Source organism: Syngnathus scovelli, chromosome 9 (assembly GCF_024217435.2).
Source record: "Syngnathus scovelli strain Florida chromosome 9, RoL_Ssco_1.2, whole genome shotgun sequence".
NCBI lineage: Eukaryota > Metazoa > Chordata > Actinopteri > Syngnathiformes > Syngnathidae > Syngnathus > Syngnathus scovelli.
This window is the reverse complement of record NC_090855.1, coordinates 4,468,451-4,484,084: the sequence shown is the minus strand read 5'-3', so window position 1 is coordinate 4,484,084 and position 15,634 is coordinate 4,468,451. Positions and strand designations below refer to the sequence as shown.

The following is a 15,634-nucleotide window of genomic DNA, read 5'->3' as shown; positions in this document are numbered from 1 at the left end:
TTTTTTGGTTGACCAATCAGGGCAATAGAAATCCTAATCATTTCCTGATTAGGATGAAACTGTGAAATCATGGCAAGACTGAGTTTTGTGTGTATTTTCAGCATTTACGTAAGTATAATGTATCAATGCGCACAATTAAAATGTATTTAGACGTGCAACATCTATAGAAACACAATGTTTGTTCAAGTGCATGTCATTCAAAAAACTTAAATGGATACAAGGTCACTGCCAATCGGTTTTCTAAAGCGTACTTTTCAAAAAGACACTTGTAACTGAATTTTTCTTTTTTTTTTTTTTTTGTTCGTGGTTACAATAGATGGCATGAATTGATCCCGGACGTGATGAGTCATCGATGCAATAGTGTTGTTAGGGTTGAACCAATAATAACGTGAGAGCGTCATATAATCATAAAGGGAAAATATATTTATACATAACTATGGCGTGTTCCTCATAATGAAAAAAAAAAAATTAAAAGACGAACCGGACGAACGTATTTGACGTTTATTAGTGAGCAGAGAGTTGGGGGGAAAGTCATCAGTCGTCCTCTGACATCATCCACGAGCCCTTTGCACAGCCCGCTGAAATTAATTAGCGGTGTTAAAAGGCATCTGGATCACACTGAGGTTGAAGGTATGAATAAATCATTCACATACGTGTCGACGGAAGAACTTGTGTCGCGAGGCAAGACTGATGAGGTGAAACGTCTCAGGAGGCTTTCTGTCCTCTGTTAACAGATCGCAGGCAAGCAAATGAGGAAACTTTGACTTTTCTTCTGCAGGATTTTTTTTTTTGTCTTGGTGTGGTTGTCTTGGCAAATCAAGCTTGAGTTTGACATCATGCTGTCAGCTGATTGGTCAACAGCAGGGACAGGTCGGGAGAATATTTGTCAGACGCTGTAATTGACTCGCAGTAAGTTCCGGTTAAATCCTGCCTGTCACAGTTAGTCAGCTCGGATTGGCTTCAGCTTTTCTGTGACCCCTGAACGGCATAAGAAATAGAAAGAAAGAGAAGATGGATAGACAGAGAGGTAAAAGAGTGACAGCGTTCCATAATCACCGTGCCATTGCTCTGAATCGCAAAGCTAATCTGGATCACATTGACAGTGATTATGTCACTCCATTTTTATTCATGAGTGATAGAATTATCTCGGATTTACATGTACACCTGAAATATATAATACAATTCAACGCATGCGCTTATTTAAAATTGCTTGGGGAATGTAAATCCAATTTGTGATTTTTTTTTTTTTCCACCAGAACATCACCAGCCCTGTAACCTTAAAATCAAAAGTCTTGATATGTGCAAATTTTAAAATCCGTTCCACATCTCAAATCATCTCTTTTATCAGAAGCCGGAAAGAACAAATGTCAGTAGTTGTAAGATTGCAGGAGCCATGATCTCTGTGTACTTTCCTCCCGTGGATCAATTTTTTGGCTGAGAGGTGAGATTACACCTTGGGGAAAGTCCACTGTCACCTAGAGCCTGTTGCAATAATTAAAAAAACAAAACAAAGAAAACACCTTTTGTCTTTGGTTCTTGATGATCCCATCCACCCCCCTCCCGGAACTAAGCTTGTAGACTCATTAAAGTGTCCCTCACGGGAAAAGCACAATCTTCTCGAAACAAAATCAATACACACCTCTTTGCTAGAGTATGTGTTTTGATGGAGTGTCTCTCAAAGCAGGGAAATTGATGAGGACTATCATATTACACTACCCTAGCGGGTGTAAGCTTTTTATTTCCCTGGAGGAATACCTGTGTTCTGTAAAAACACTGATCAATAATTTACTGCGAGTTGTAAGGTGGTTCTTACGTGCGCCGCTTGATGTCACCGCGTTTATTTTCCCCGCCACGAAAACTTCGACATCGATTCACGGTGGAGATTTGCTGGGGTGACTTGAAACTTTTATTCCAGCGCTTGACCTCTCCGTGTTGAGGTCAGCGAAGATGATGAACTCATAGAGTAAAAAAAAAGTTACAATACTCTAATTTGGAAAAATACAAGGTAGAAGTTTGAAAGGAAGGATTATTTTACTCTTAGAACTGAACATAGCATAGTGGAATGCATTCATGCAGGTAAAGCTCCCCTGAAAAAAAAAAAAGTCCAAATTTGGAAACCTATAAAATTGCTTTGATCTTATTTTGCTCATTTTTAATTGATCCTCTTAACCAACCCACACCGCTGATCCTTGCCAGTGAGGCGTTCGAATCAATCTTCCGCCAGGTTTGCCTTCCTTCAATATCCCCCCCCTCCCTTCACGGCTTTTGTTTTTCCTCTCCCTTCTCCTCCTCTTGACGTCTGAGGAGTGATGAGAGCGGAGAAACAAAAGAGCTCCGAGGTCTGGCGTGAAAATTTAAGAGGAGCGGTATACACAATGTAAAGAGCTAGGCGGTAAAGAGAAGGAGGGATTGAAAGAAAGGCGGGTTGCATGGAACAAGTGAGGAGGAGGGTGTAATCCTATGGAGGATTTGGCTGCTTCTTGGCTCTCTTGTGGGGAGAACTGCATTGTAATCCCCCCTGCTCAGCATGCAGACTTTGGCAGAATTTCATCGAATTTCCCCAGTGGCGGAAAACCGCAGGGGGTATGCCAGTCTTGAAATATGCATGGGTGTTTGTGTGCAGACATCTGAGTGGGCTATTTGTAGAACTAATTTCAGGCCCCCATAGTGGCCCTTCTAAACAAGTTTGGGGTGACTTGTGAGAGGACTTGTGAGAATTTTGCGCTGGTTATGGCTTTGTTTTTCTTGCTTGTTTATGTGTCGCAAAGTGTGTAGGTAGTAAGCCGTGCATGCTAATTGTTGCTCCGTGGGTTTGAGAAGACAAGCGCACCATGTGGCCTTAAACAAAAACAAAAAAAAAAACACCAAAGATGTTTGAAAAGCTTTGAACCTTTTTGCATGCTTATTGCCCGGGCGGGCTGTGCTTTTGGTTTCTTTGATTGGACAATCACAATTTGGTGGGACTATCACATGCCCATTTTATGAATTGTGATATTTGAACCATCAAAAGTTACGGTAGCTTATTTGAACAAAACTTACATCAGGACAACAAAATGAAAATTTTATACAGTATAGTAATGGTTATCTCAGGGGGTTTGCAAATTTGTTTAATTTTATTTATTTATTTATATATTTATTTATTTATTTATTTATTTTTCTTTTTTTTTATTTGTTTGAATTATTTGAATTATTTTAAATTGTTTTTTATTTTTCATGTATTTTTATTTACTTATTGATTTATTGACAGACCCAGAACTCTTCAGAAATCGCAGATAAACATTCAATATTAGTTCCCTATGGCGGAAGTTAATGGATGATTGTTAATTTCAATTTAATTAATTTCCAAAGTATGCATTCTATTCATTTTTTTTCTCTCTCTCTCTCTCTTACTCTCTCCATAGAGCTTCTTTGATGGCTGGGACTGCACAAAGAAGAAAGACAAAACCAAAGGGAGGCATGACACCTTACTGGGATGTAAGTCATCATAATAAAATAAAAAAATAAAATAAAAAAACAGAATAAAATACCTTTCCCACTTCAATGTGCTTCTCTGTCAGATGATCGCCACAGAGTCAAACTCAACCCTCTCTTGGGAGACCCCAATTCCGACTATATCAACGCCAACTACATTGATGTAAGTTTGATTCTCTTTGACTTTTTCCCTTTAATCTTTGACAGGAGATAAAAAAAAAAATCCAACCTCCGGCGCGGCCGTCACTCTCTTTTGTCCTATAAACCAATCAGTCAGCTGGCCCACTTTCATCCAATCAAACAACCTGCTTAGTTTTGTCACGCTTGTCGAACCGACCGCTCCCCCCCGACCCAGACAAAGTCAGCTATCACTTTTATTAAAACCCCGAGAATAAACGCATTTAATACCACGGAGAGGAGATGAACCTTTTTTTTTTGTAGGATGCTACTAATCCCTCTAAATGAAATCGACTTGATTGATGTTATTCAATCTCTAGTTGGGTGTGGGCGGGATGGATGTGCTGGACATTGAGGATTTGGAATCGGGGATGGGTAATGATCCTTTCCATTGTTCTCCTTGAGTGTTTTCCACACATCAAGTAATTCTCACCTCTTCTCAATAGGTAAATTGATTCCATGAGTTCTCATCCATATCTGTCCCCCATTCACTTGTTTCAGAAAGGCTGAGGGGGAAAGAAGAAAAAAAAAAAAAAACGCTACTTGCAGGGAAGAAAAATCAGCATTTTAAAATATCAAGTTGTCGCAAGCAGCTAAAGATAGAACGAAGCACATGCTTGTGTCTGCTGTGGATTTGTTGAGTTATGTCAAGGGAAGTGTGGCAATCTGATATAGATTCTTTGTCTCACTAGATTTATTTTGCACACCACGCACTGGGTCTCGATACGGCGAGAAACTGAGGCGGAATGATTTCTCTCCCGACACTACCTTGGATAGTTGATAGCAAACTGTGGTTTCTATCAAAGCCTTTCTGAAGGGTACATTTGAAAGCACATTTCTACGAAGATAAACTTATTACGCAGTTAGTTCACTTTGATTGGATTAACCTTTTATGACAAATCAAATTTAGTAACACCCTGCAGGGATTTTTTTTTTTTCGCCCTTCTGGAATGATGGCTGGTGGTGAGAAGCTTTAGTAGAGTTCATTAGATTGGCACAGCATTAAAATCCTGCTGGGTTACCGTGGTTACTTTTTGACTTGGAGACGTTATTTGAGTAAAAGTGCCATTTAAAATGTCAACACGTCAAAATTAAAAGAATCTAGACCCCTGTTTTTTTATTTTTCCTGCAGCGGAGTGGTTTTAAGTTGCAATAACAATGTTGAACACTAGATGTCAGACATTGGTTACTACCGCCTCCAACGCCAAGCTAGTTTTTGTATTTCAGAGAAGATGAGAAAGTGGATCCTGACAAAAAAAAGCAGCACCAAGACCAAATCAGGTCAAGAAATGGGTGTCCTTTGGGTAGACTAGGAAGCCTCCAAAACAAAGTAGCTAGCTTATTGCTAAGCACAAACAAACACCATGTCCAGGTCAGGTCAACAATTCGGATAATGATGATGAAGAACTGCTGTGAGGAACATTTGACTGCACGGCAAAGCACAGATCAAGAGTTTTATCGATATTGCCGACACTCCGGGGGAGCCTCCGCCGGTGGGAAAGTTTTGTTAGCTACCGGGCTGACGTAGCAGTTAGCGCTTCAGTGTTTACTGATCTGAACCGGCTCCATCTCCACAACAAAAACTCAGTATGGATTCCACGAGTTAGATGCTGTTTAATCTTAGTTTCCCTTTTCTGGTTCGGCCATGCCTGCTGACTGTTAATTGCAAGTCCGACATTGTTGCTAATACATTTGTACGTTAGATGAGGGAAGCCTCTGCGGGAATTTAAATAAACAACGATTGATATTATTTCTGTCAGTAACCATTCTGTGTTCTACTTAGAGAAGCTACAATAGAATAAATATCATACATTCTGTATTTTCATCCATCCAGCCATCCATCCATCCATCCATCCATCCATCCATCCATCCATCCATCCATCCATCCATCCATCCATCCATCCATCCATCCATCCATCCATCCATCCATCCATCCATCCATCCATCCATCCATCCATCCATCCATCCATCCATCCATCCATCATTTTATATATACACTGTAAAAACATTCTTTCAAACCAGCGGTAAGAAGAAGCAAAGCATTTCCCTCCGCTTCTTTCTCTCTTCCCTTCATTTAATGCTTGCTATGGTGCACTTTGCTTGAAGAAGAGGTGCAGAGTTTTGCATACGTTTGACAACCTGCCGCGCCTTTTGAGAACGCAAGAGCAGGCTGATAATATGTTACCTTTCATTTCATCGGCACAGAAACTCTCCAGCATCCATTTTATTACACATTCGTGACATGAGTAGCTATTAAAAATGTACTTATTCTGTCAGTCAATGTAGTTCCGTCTTGTGAAAAACTAATTGGATTTATTGTTTGATATGTTATCAACGCACTAGCGCAGAGACTAATAGCGCTTTAGCACTCTAATATGGGGGAAAAAAAAAATTAAGTTGTGATATGACAAGAGCAGAAGTTTAAATTTATATCTTCATACCTTTTCACTGCTATTCTGTTCTCATTACATACACATATATTTTATTTATGTGTGTGTAAAATAGCTTCAAATAGCTTTCATTTATTCATTTCATTTGTGCCATTCTGACAATTATTCACACGTCAACATATATCCAGGCTAAATATTCAGAACTCAACCCATATGACTTTTCATGATCACACGTGCACAAACACATGTCCCAGCTGTCTACCAAAAAAAAAAAAAAAAAAAAAAGCTTCTTTCATTAACTAGCATATATGTCTTCTTTTTCTACTCCCCTCCCCATTTCCTCAACCTTGCACCCCTGTAGATTCGGATTAACAGGGAAGTAAGTACTTCACCGCTTGTTCTTCTGCCTGCCATCGCTTGATTTCTCCTTCTCCCCACCTCCACCCCCCTCTTACCACTCTCCTCTATCCACAAATACTGGAATGTATTTATTAGACATGAAAAGGACAGGAAAAAAAAGACCGTAATGATTTGAAATGAACATAAGTACATGTGTCCTCTCAACAGCGAGGACCTCGCTGTCATTGTTAGTCCTTATAAGTGGAATTGGGTAGGAAGTTTAGTTGCCATGGTGACCGTTGCAGCGGAGGAAGGGGAAGCGTCTAGGTTGGCAGGGCCAAGAGAAATTGTGGATAGCAGGCCTGATCATCCATCTCCATATTCGGCATTTTTCCAATTATTTGAATCTGCTTACGACTCAGTTTTAGCAAGACAAGTTTTTAGGCTGGGGGGGGGGTTTACAGTTGTCACAAATGTCAAATAATTTTTTATACATTTTATCTTATCGTAAAAGCGCCCGTGAGTTTTTTGTAGAGAGCCGAACGTTTCCCCTTGCAAGGTTAGATAAACAGACGCTTCTTTTCAGGAGAGCGCTTGCTCATTCTCTGTGTCCACGCATTAAACTTTCCCCAGGTGATGTTTTGTCGTGTTTACTCCTCTCAAGACTGTGAAGGTGACTTCATTGTTAATCCATGTTCACGTCACCCCCCCCCCCCCCTCCCCCACCCGCCATATGAAAACATCTTACATCGATGTAGCAAAGGCTGCGCCGGCGGGCCTTTGTTATGAAGGATCTAACGATTGTTTTTTTTTTTTCTTACAAACTTGAATGTAATGATTTGGGGAAGCAATGTAAAATTCGGTTTGAAGGCAGCTTTTGTTTTTTGACACGAGGGGAAGAATGCATGGAAGAAAGCTGATTGTTTGTTGTAACCTTTGTCGCATTTGTAATGGATTGATCTGCAAGAACAGTGGACAAAAAGTTTCATTAACTTTGCAATTTCAGGATTTTCATGTCAATCATTTGTATTGCAAGTATTTTGTCACAATATGGACAGAAGTATTTTTTTTTCTAATTCCAAATATCATTGATTGAAAGAATTTCTTTTGGGCTAATATTATAAATAATGGCAATTATTATACATGCTTTTTTTTCCCCAACCCAGAACATTTTAGTTCGTTAGTTCGTTCGTTCGTTCGTTCGTTCGTTCGTTCGTTCGTTCGTTCGTTCGTTCGTTCGTTAGTTCGTTCGTTCGTTCGTTCGTTCGTTGTTCGTTCGTTCGTTCGTTCGTTCGTTAGTTAGTTAGTTAGTTAGTTAGTTAGTTAGTTAGTTAGTTAGTTAGTTAGTTAGTTAGTTAGTTAGTTAGTTAGTTAGTTAGTTAGTTAGTTAGTTAGTTAGTTAGTTAGTTAGACTTTTCAACCAAGAGTATGTTGCAAGATGTTTCAACTGAAACTGTCCTAAAATTTTGAAAATATATTCAAATTAGTTTATTCACATTGAAAAGATTCTCCAATTTTAGTTATTAACTTAAAATAACTTTTTTTTTTTTTTTGCTTTAGATGACTTAGCTTAAAATTTGGAGATGCTTTTTATTGGACTGCCATGACATATTTTTTCTAATTTGCATTGATTGCCGTGGAAAGTTCCAACTGAAAACTTTTGTCATTTCGCAATAATGGAACAATCTCCACTTTTACTTTTCCATCCTATTTTCCCTAGCGATTCAGGTATCGCTCAAACTCAGTGGGAATAAACCTTACCGAAAGAATCCCATTTTGACAGATTCATTGCCATTTTTTTTTTTTTTTTCCCGCGGAAGCATCTTAAGAGCCCACGGCTCCTCATAGAAACTACCAGTGCAAAGACACGAGTCAGCAGCCGGTCAGAAAGCAGTAAAACACAATACTGTCAGGGAAGCGGGTGAGATGATGAGAGGGAAAAGGGTGAGACACACAGCTGTGTGTGAGACAGATGGCTTACTCAGCATGTCATCTCTCTTTCAGGGCTACCATCGATCCAACCACTTCATCGCATCTCAGGGTGAGTGTCCTATCGTGTGTGTGTGTGTGTGTGTGTTTTTATGGTGAGCCAGGGTGTAATAAATTAAAGATTATGTCGTCGGTGAAGCCACTCGTGCACCAGCAGATTCAAAGGTGTTATTGTGCCTGCTTGCTTAATTAATCACGAAGGAAGCAGATAATTAACGCATTAGTCGAACGAATCTTCTCACCATTGTGGCGTTTTCTATTGTCGCAAAAAGAACACGAGGGTTCATCCGCGTCATTTCCCCCGTGAACTCGGAGGGACGGCGAGCGTTTGAAATTTCAGCTCCACTGACTCCAAATTGTTCGGAGGCGTGTCATCTCCTCGGCAGCTGCTGTCACTAAGTCGCTCAAGAGCGCTCGAGATGAAATTTGGAAGGAAGGAGACCAAAAAAAAAAAAGATGGCTTCCTGGCTTACTCCCTTCTTATTTTAAAGTCGCTTTTTTTGGGCCTTGAAACGTCTCAAGGATGATTGATGATCTTCAAGGCTTTCATCATCATCTTCTGTTGTTTTGTCTCACCCGTCACCTCTTTGGGGAATTCTTTATTAGCGGCACAATCTTGTGAGATCCTGCCATCAGAGGAAGGACACTAAGGTCCCAATAATATAGTTCTCAAAGCAGCAACTCCTTTATTGACATGACAGCTTTTTTTTTTCTTCCTTCTGCTTTCCAGGACCCAAACAGGAGACACTCTATGATTTCTGGAGGATGGTGTGGCAGGAGAATTGTTTCAGCATCGTCATGATCACTAAACTAGTGGAAGTCGGCCGGGTAAGAAGGTTTTCTTCCTTCTTAGCTCCGCCCACTATTAAGATAGACTGACGTTGTTTATGACTAAACTGTTTTTATTTCTGGATAATCAGTCAGGTTGCAGTTCACTACATTTTGATTGTATTGTGAAGCCAGGGGAGTAAATTAATAGAACGGGGTGTGCGGATAAATGGGGTGAGCCTCCCCCCCCCGAGGAACTCACAATACAACAGTTTTTTTCTTACCATATGAGATCAACTACACAATATTTGTAAAATTAGAATACATAATCGTTATGCAACTCGATTAGGGAATTCTGTAAACAAAAACCTCTCGTGGAAATCGAGCACAGGAAAAAAAATACACCTAATTACTATGATAAATTTATAATACTAAATGAATAAATAAATATAAATAATTAAATAAACAAATAAATAAAACAAATAAATAAAGAAGAATATAAATAATTACATAAATAAATAAATATCAGAAGCAAATAAATAAATAATTAAATAAATAAATAAGAAATATACTCAAATAAATATGAAATTGGAAATGTAAATCAGTTTTTTTTTTCCCACAGTAAGCACGGCATGTTGTTCTGCAGAATGTTGGAATTAGGTCCAATTATGTCGACATTTGTCTCAGTAGTTTTCTTTGGACATCAGAAAGCACCAACGTTGTGTAACAGCATCAACAAATTGGCAGAAATACAAAAACGGCACAAATTCCGAGAAAGATGGTTACTGGCTGCACAGGTTTGCTCGTTTGTTTTGACGTACAGAATATCTATTTTACAATAAGTGCCCTATTTTCCCATCCAAGTTATTACCTGGATGTATGGTTAAAATTACACCATTTTTTAAATCTGGCCTCGCATGCTATTTGATTTTCCATTTGGAAACTACTCTGAGAAGAGTCAACAAAGAAGCAGTGGATATTTTTCAGGGTCAGGCCAAGTAATTCTCTCTTTATGTTGTTAGTGTATAGTTGATCACGCTGTTTCTTCAAACTGTTTCAAACAACACATTCCACCAGATATTATTGCTTTAAAAAAAAAAAAAAAAATCAATTATATGAGATGTCAAGTACTGTTTCGAGCACTTGCATTAGACTTGCATCACGACTATCAAGATTTTTGACGATATTTTTTTCCATCCGCAGGTGAAATGTTGTAAATACTGGCCGGATGACAGCGAGATGTACGGCGACATCAAAATCACTCTGCTTAAAACGGAGACACTTGCCGAATACACAGTCCGCACTTTTGCCTTGGAGAGGGTGAGTTTTATGATCCATCAATAAATGAATTGGATGAAATGATGTTCATCTCAATCTTTCTACCAAATTGCGAAGTACCGAATCCAACAATTCTCTGCAAGGAACACAAGAGCCAAATTTCATTCCCGCATTTTTCGTGGTGAGCTTTCCCAACGGTACTTTAAATTCAAGTGTTTCGAGCAAAGTTGTGTTTGATGGAGCTTATTCCTGCTCCGTCGCGTTCTATGGATCATTACCAACGACAGTTTCGAGTCTTTCTCTTACCTGCTGAAGTAAGCCTTGAAATTAGAAACCGCGTATGGGAAGCGGATTAAATACTCGACAGGGTTGGCTGCTGATAGGCTCGAGGGTCACGTGTTAATCTGGGAAGAATTAACAGTCGTTATAGAGACGCCATTTTCCTGTCTTTCCAGCTCTTCCAACATTTGGCCCGATTGGCTTTCTTTGCCGTCTGTCAATCTCCTTGGGGAGCCTCACTGGAAGAGCTCCAAGCGTCTCTAGAAACACAAACACGGCATTATCAACACACTGTCACACTCGCTTTTTCGTAAGCACACGCTGCTGTTTATTCAAATCAGCAAGAATTTAGGAGCCGGTGACAGCTTGTTTTTTAGAAGCTTTCTGAACATGGGGGTGTATTTCTGTCTTTGACAAATCTTTACTCTGCAGACTTTGTGGTCTGAGGATAGAGGGAGAAATTGTTGTGTGACTGCAGCCAGCACCCCCCCCCCCCTTGAGCGCCCAGGGCCTGAGTTATTCCTTTCCACGTCTGTAAAACTGCATCTGCTGCGAGTCAGCGATGCCCTGAGGCCCGAATGTCCTAGAAGACCCAAGACCCCATATAAATAATGCCCGCAGCTAAGAAATCTGTCACATCTATCACAGAGGGGCAACATCACTAAATAGATGGAAGCCCGTCTTTAAAAAAAAAAAAAAGCCCCCCATGGCTGTGATGCAAAATGTTGTGTTTTACACGCTCATGTTAAGTTTCTGTTGACAGAGAGGATACTCAACCAAGCATGAGGTCCGTCAGTTTCACTTCACATCCTGGCCCGAGCACGGGGTGCCCTATCACGCCACTGGTTTGCTCGCCTTTATACGAAGGGTGAAAGCTTCGACGCCCCCCGACGCCGGTCCTGTCGTCGTCCATTGCAGGTAATTTGCTTTTAAGTATCTTTAGTGTCAAACGGACAAGTCAAAAAAAAAACTTTTTCCAAAAATGCAGCATCAATAGTTTATCTTCTGTTTAGGAAATGAGCCATGCAGACAAGTGCATTTGTTTTGTACATTGTGAATTATTATGCTATAAAAACACAAATTGCATTTGTTATTGCTTTGAGTCTAAATAGTCCAAGAGAGGCTGTTTAAATTCTGTTGGAAGTTGCCAGGTTTATTTTTTATTTTTTTCAAAGCGGTGTGATGCTCTTTCAAACTTATGAAGAAGTTCATCATTCCGGCAAAAGGCACGTCGCTTGCCGTGATGTCTCCGAACTAGAAGCTGAGCTTCACTGTGTTTGTTTACGTGTAGCTAATGTGTGAGGCCCTTACAATTCCTAATAAGCTACATTCAAGAACTTGACTTTGGGTAAACTATGAATATCAATAATGTGGTTAATTACGCATTGCATGCATGTTTGTGAGATAGAAATTTTCTGACTCACCCCGGCCTGTATTATTTTTTTAACGTCCCATTAGACAAGAAAAGAAATAGCAAATAATTCATTTTTAATTTAATCGCATAATGGAAAAAATTTGACGAACTCTAAATAGTCTCATGAATATTGACACACTGTGCTGATTGTAGCACTTAAAACACTTAAAGTTGAAAAAAGTGCCATTTATAATCAACCCAATCAAAAATGCTGTATTATTCTACCACATAATGAAATACCTTTATTTATTTATTTTAAATACTAATATTTTTAATCATAGAAGCAGGTGACCTTGGATTTCCATCTCGATTTCTCTTGATTACATGCCAGCCAGCTTTCGTTAAAATTCCAAAACAACCTTCAACCTTTGTAGCTACTATTTTGAAGCATCTCTTGATTTAAATCGTCACATCTTTCCGGCTAGTCACTGACACTTAACATAATAAAACAACAAGTACAAAGTACAGTAAAGTTTTCATGCCACCAGAGAAGACTTTGATCTTCGAAGCTCCTCCAGCTTTCAAATTGCGTGGAGCACCGATGGAGTTCAACAGCCGCGCCTGTTCATTATTGAAAGGCCAACTCAAAAAAGACGCTTGAAAATGTGTGAGGTTCCTAATGATGTTCTTTCTTTGTGCGGCAGTGTGGGGGCGGGCCGCACGGGTTGCTACATTGTGCTGGATGTCATGTTGGACATGGCTGAGTGTGAAGGTGTGGTGGACATCTACAACTGCGTCAAAACTCTCTGCTCACGACGCATCAACATGATCCAGACAGAGGTCAGAGCAATTGGGGTCAAACATCCAGCCAGCTAATAGCAGGAGAGTGTTTATATTTTCCACCTTGCGCGGAATGGAGTCTAAAATACCGTATTTTCCGGACTATAAGGTGCACCGGACTATAAGGTGCACCTTCAATGAATGGCCCATTTTAAAACTTTGTCCACCATTAATGCATCATGTCAGATTTTTAATCCAAATCAAATCATTCTCCATTTTATCTTTTTATTTCAACTTCAGACGCAACAAATTACTTTATAATCACAAAATAATGATCCATAGTCTTTTTGATTCATGATTCATCGTCTTCAGCGGGCCACTTATGATTGATTTCATGACACAATGCTTCGGGCCAGTTTAAATTTAGGAATTTGGTCCATGTATAAGACGCACCGGACTATAAGGCGCACTGTCGGCTTTTGGAAACATTTTAGGTTTTTAGGTGCGCCGTATAGTCCGGAAAATACGGTATACATTTTGGCTTCTTATTTAAAAAAAAAAATCCACCAAGTTTGCTTTATATTCCCTCTGAGACGTTCGCAAAGGTCAACGTTGTCTCGGTATGTGCTGCGTAGGCACGTCCCATTGTTTAGATGTGAAGATCATTTGCATATTCAACATTTATTATGCAAAGCCAATATTGGCATAGCTGTTTATTACAGTTGTAGCCATTTGCCTTAATTAAAAACCTAGCCAATCCAGGAATGTTTGTATTTGCTCTACAATAGCTTTGTTACACTACCGGCGTGTTTAATTTTGTTTTTTTTATCGAGTGCATTAATTTTGCAGTGGTGTTGACTGTTTTATAGTAAGTCGTGCCTATTATTTCCACACTTTCACATCCCTGAGCGAGGCCTTCTAAAAGCATACAAATCCATGTCGAATGTGTTATATTTGACTGTACGTGTGGATGAATAATGCATGATTTGTGTTTCTGAAGTTGTTTTTTTTCTTTGCTTAAAGGAGCAGTATATATTCATCCATGATGCCATTTTGGAGGCCTGTTTGTGCGGCGAGACGGCCATCTTGGTCAACGAGTTCGCGGTGGCCTACAGAGAGTTACTGAGGGTGGATTCCCAGAGTAATTCCTCGCAGCTCCGGGAGGAATTTCAGGTCAGGTTTGTTTTTGGAATGGTGAACCAACTGCACACTTTGATGGAGTCCCCATCTGTGAATAGTTTTTTTCTCATAATAAACAATGAAAACAGGAATGAAATCTTACACAGTCAAACTGTCGCCATAAAAAGAAAAACGTTAAATCAAGATTTTAAGTAATGTTTGATTTTGCCGTTCTTTACTGTCATTAGTTTTAAAAGGGGTTAATGGGTTTGGAATGGAACTACAAAAAAAACAAAAAAGTAAAGGCAGGTTGACTTCATTTATTGTGTTGTTCATTTCATAATTCTCAAATCTGTAAAAGGATGTTAGCCACTTATCTGCTGCTTCTGACTGACTCCATCTTTTTTCATTATTGATTGATGTTTTTCCCCGAAATGTTTCTGAAAAATTAGAATTAAACATATTTTTCAAGCACACAATCAGCGCACTCAACGTCCTAATTTATATCAGTGCAGAATTGTAGCTTCACTTCCTCTGCCCTCTGCTTTTATTAAGACGTCTACATTATTCATTCCAAACAAAATGGACGCCTAGTTTGCAATAGCACACAACAAATCAATATTTGTTGTGGCAGTTTCTTCTTTGGCACATCCCCACCTTTCCTTTTCTGTAATTACGCCAATGAACACAAATAGACACAAAAACAATGATGGAAGCAATAAAAGCGTGTGAACTCTGTCCGCCGGTTGTAATTGGCTCCATATTGCACTCCAAACATATACGCAACCTACAATTCTTCCCTTAAAACAACAACAAAGCGACAGAGTACAGCTGCTCTGCTTTATTATGACATTTCGAAATGTGCAAAAACAAACAGGAAGTAGTTTAATGAGCTTGTTTTTGTTGCGTTTGCGCCACATGTGCTTCCACACAAACGCGGGATTTGTGTGTATCGCGGCGTGGGATGACGATAGTGACACTTCACTGTGCGACCGCATTAAAAAGCATTGGTCGGGAACAACACGCCGGCTGCACGTTTCATCAGATGTTGATACGAAGAGAAGAGAACCAGCTGTGTTCTCGCATGCTCTTCTTGCCTCATCCTCCGCCCCCATTTTCCTGCAGTGCTTGCGTCGACCGCCAACCGCAATGAATCCCGGTTTAGCATTTCAAAGTGAAAACTGGGGAGGCTCGTGCGTTTCCTTTAATTTCATGCGGTTTTATCCCTTATGTTCTACGTAAGAATTATAAAGCATGTATGTTGGGGATTAGCCACATGTGCGACCAGTGAGACTCTGTAATTATAAACATGCCTTGCATTGATGCTGCCGTCTTATCCGACTGCCACTGTTGTTTGGAAGCTTCCCTGCCTACGAAAAAGATATTTGCTTTCTGATTTGAGCCAAATCTAAGTTGTATGATTGATGCGGAGCCTTTGCCAAGTAAAGATGATGGACTTTGTTGGGTATTTTTTTTGATAGCTTGGAGGATTTTCATGATAAGTTGCGGATGGCTAGCATTTGCTAGCAGTTGCGGTAATTTGGTTCCTTCTCCAGACACGAAACTTTCGGATTTGTGCCGAATTTAAGTTGTATGATTGATGCGGAGCCTTTGCCAAGTAAATATGGTGGACTTTGTTTTTGTTAGTTTGGAGACTGCTCATGATACGTTGCGGATAGCTAGCATTAGC

General features: G+C 39.7%; 1 protein-coding gene across 4 annotated transcripts in view; it reads left to right on the top strand.

Moving 5' to 3' along the window:
• ptprub (protein tyrosine phosphatase receptor type Ub) overlaps positions 1-15,634 on the top strand; it is a 118,942-nt gene that overhangs the window by 94,799 nt on the left and 8,509 nt on the right. For 2 of the 4 annotated variants that reach the window (XM_049731171.2, XM_049731169.2), the window contains 9 exons: positions 3,402-3,474; positions 3,558-3,634; positions 6,400-6,417; positions 8,382-8,418; positions 9,097-9,194; positions 10,338-10,454; positions 11,455-11,609; positions 12,750-12,885; positions 13,849-13,998. In XM_049731171.2, coding sequence (XP_049587128.1) covers positions 3,402-3,474; positions 3,558-3,634; positions 6,400-6,417; positions 8,382-8,418; positions 9,097-9,194; positions 10,338-10,454; positions 11,455-11,609; positions 12,750-12,885; positions 13,849-13,998 — 861 coding nt within the window. The remainder of the gene's footprint in view (positions 1-3,401; positions 3,475-3,557; positions 3,635-6,399; positions 6,418-8,381; positions 8,419-9,096; positions 9,195-10,337; positions 10,455-11,454; positions 11,610-12,749; positions 12,886-13,848; positions 13,999-15,634) is intronic. The other 2 variants (XM_049731172.2, XM_049731170.2) reach the window with 1 other exon arrangement.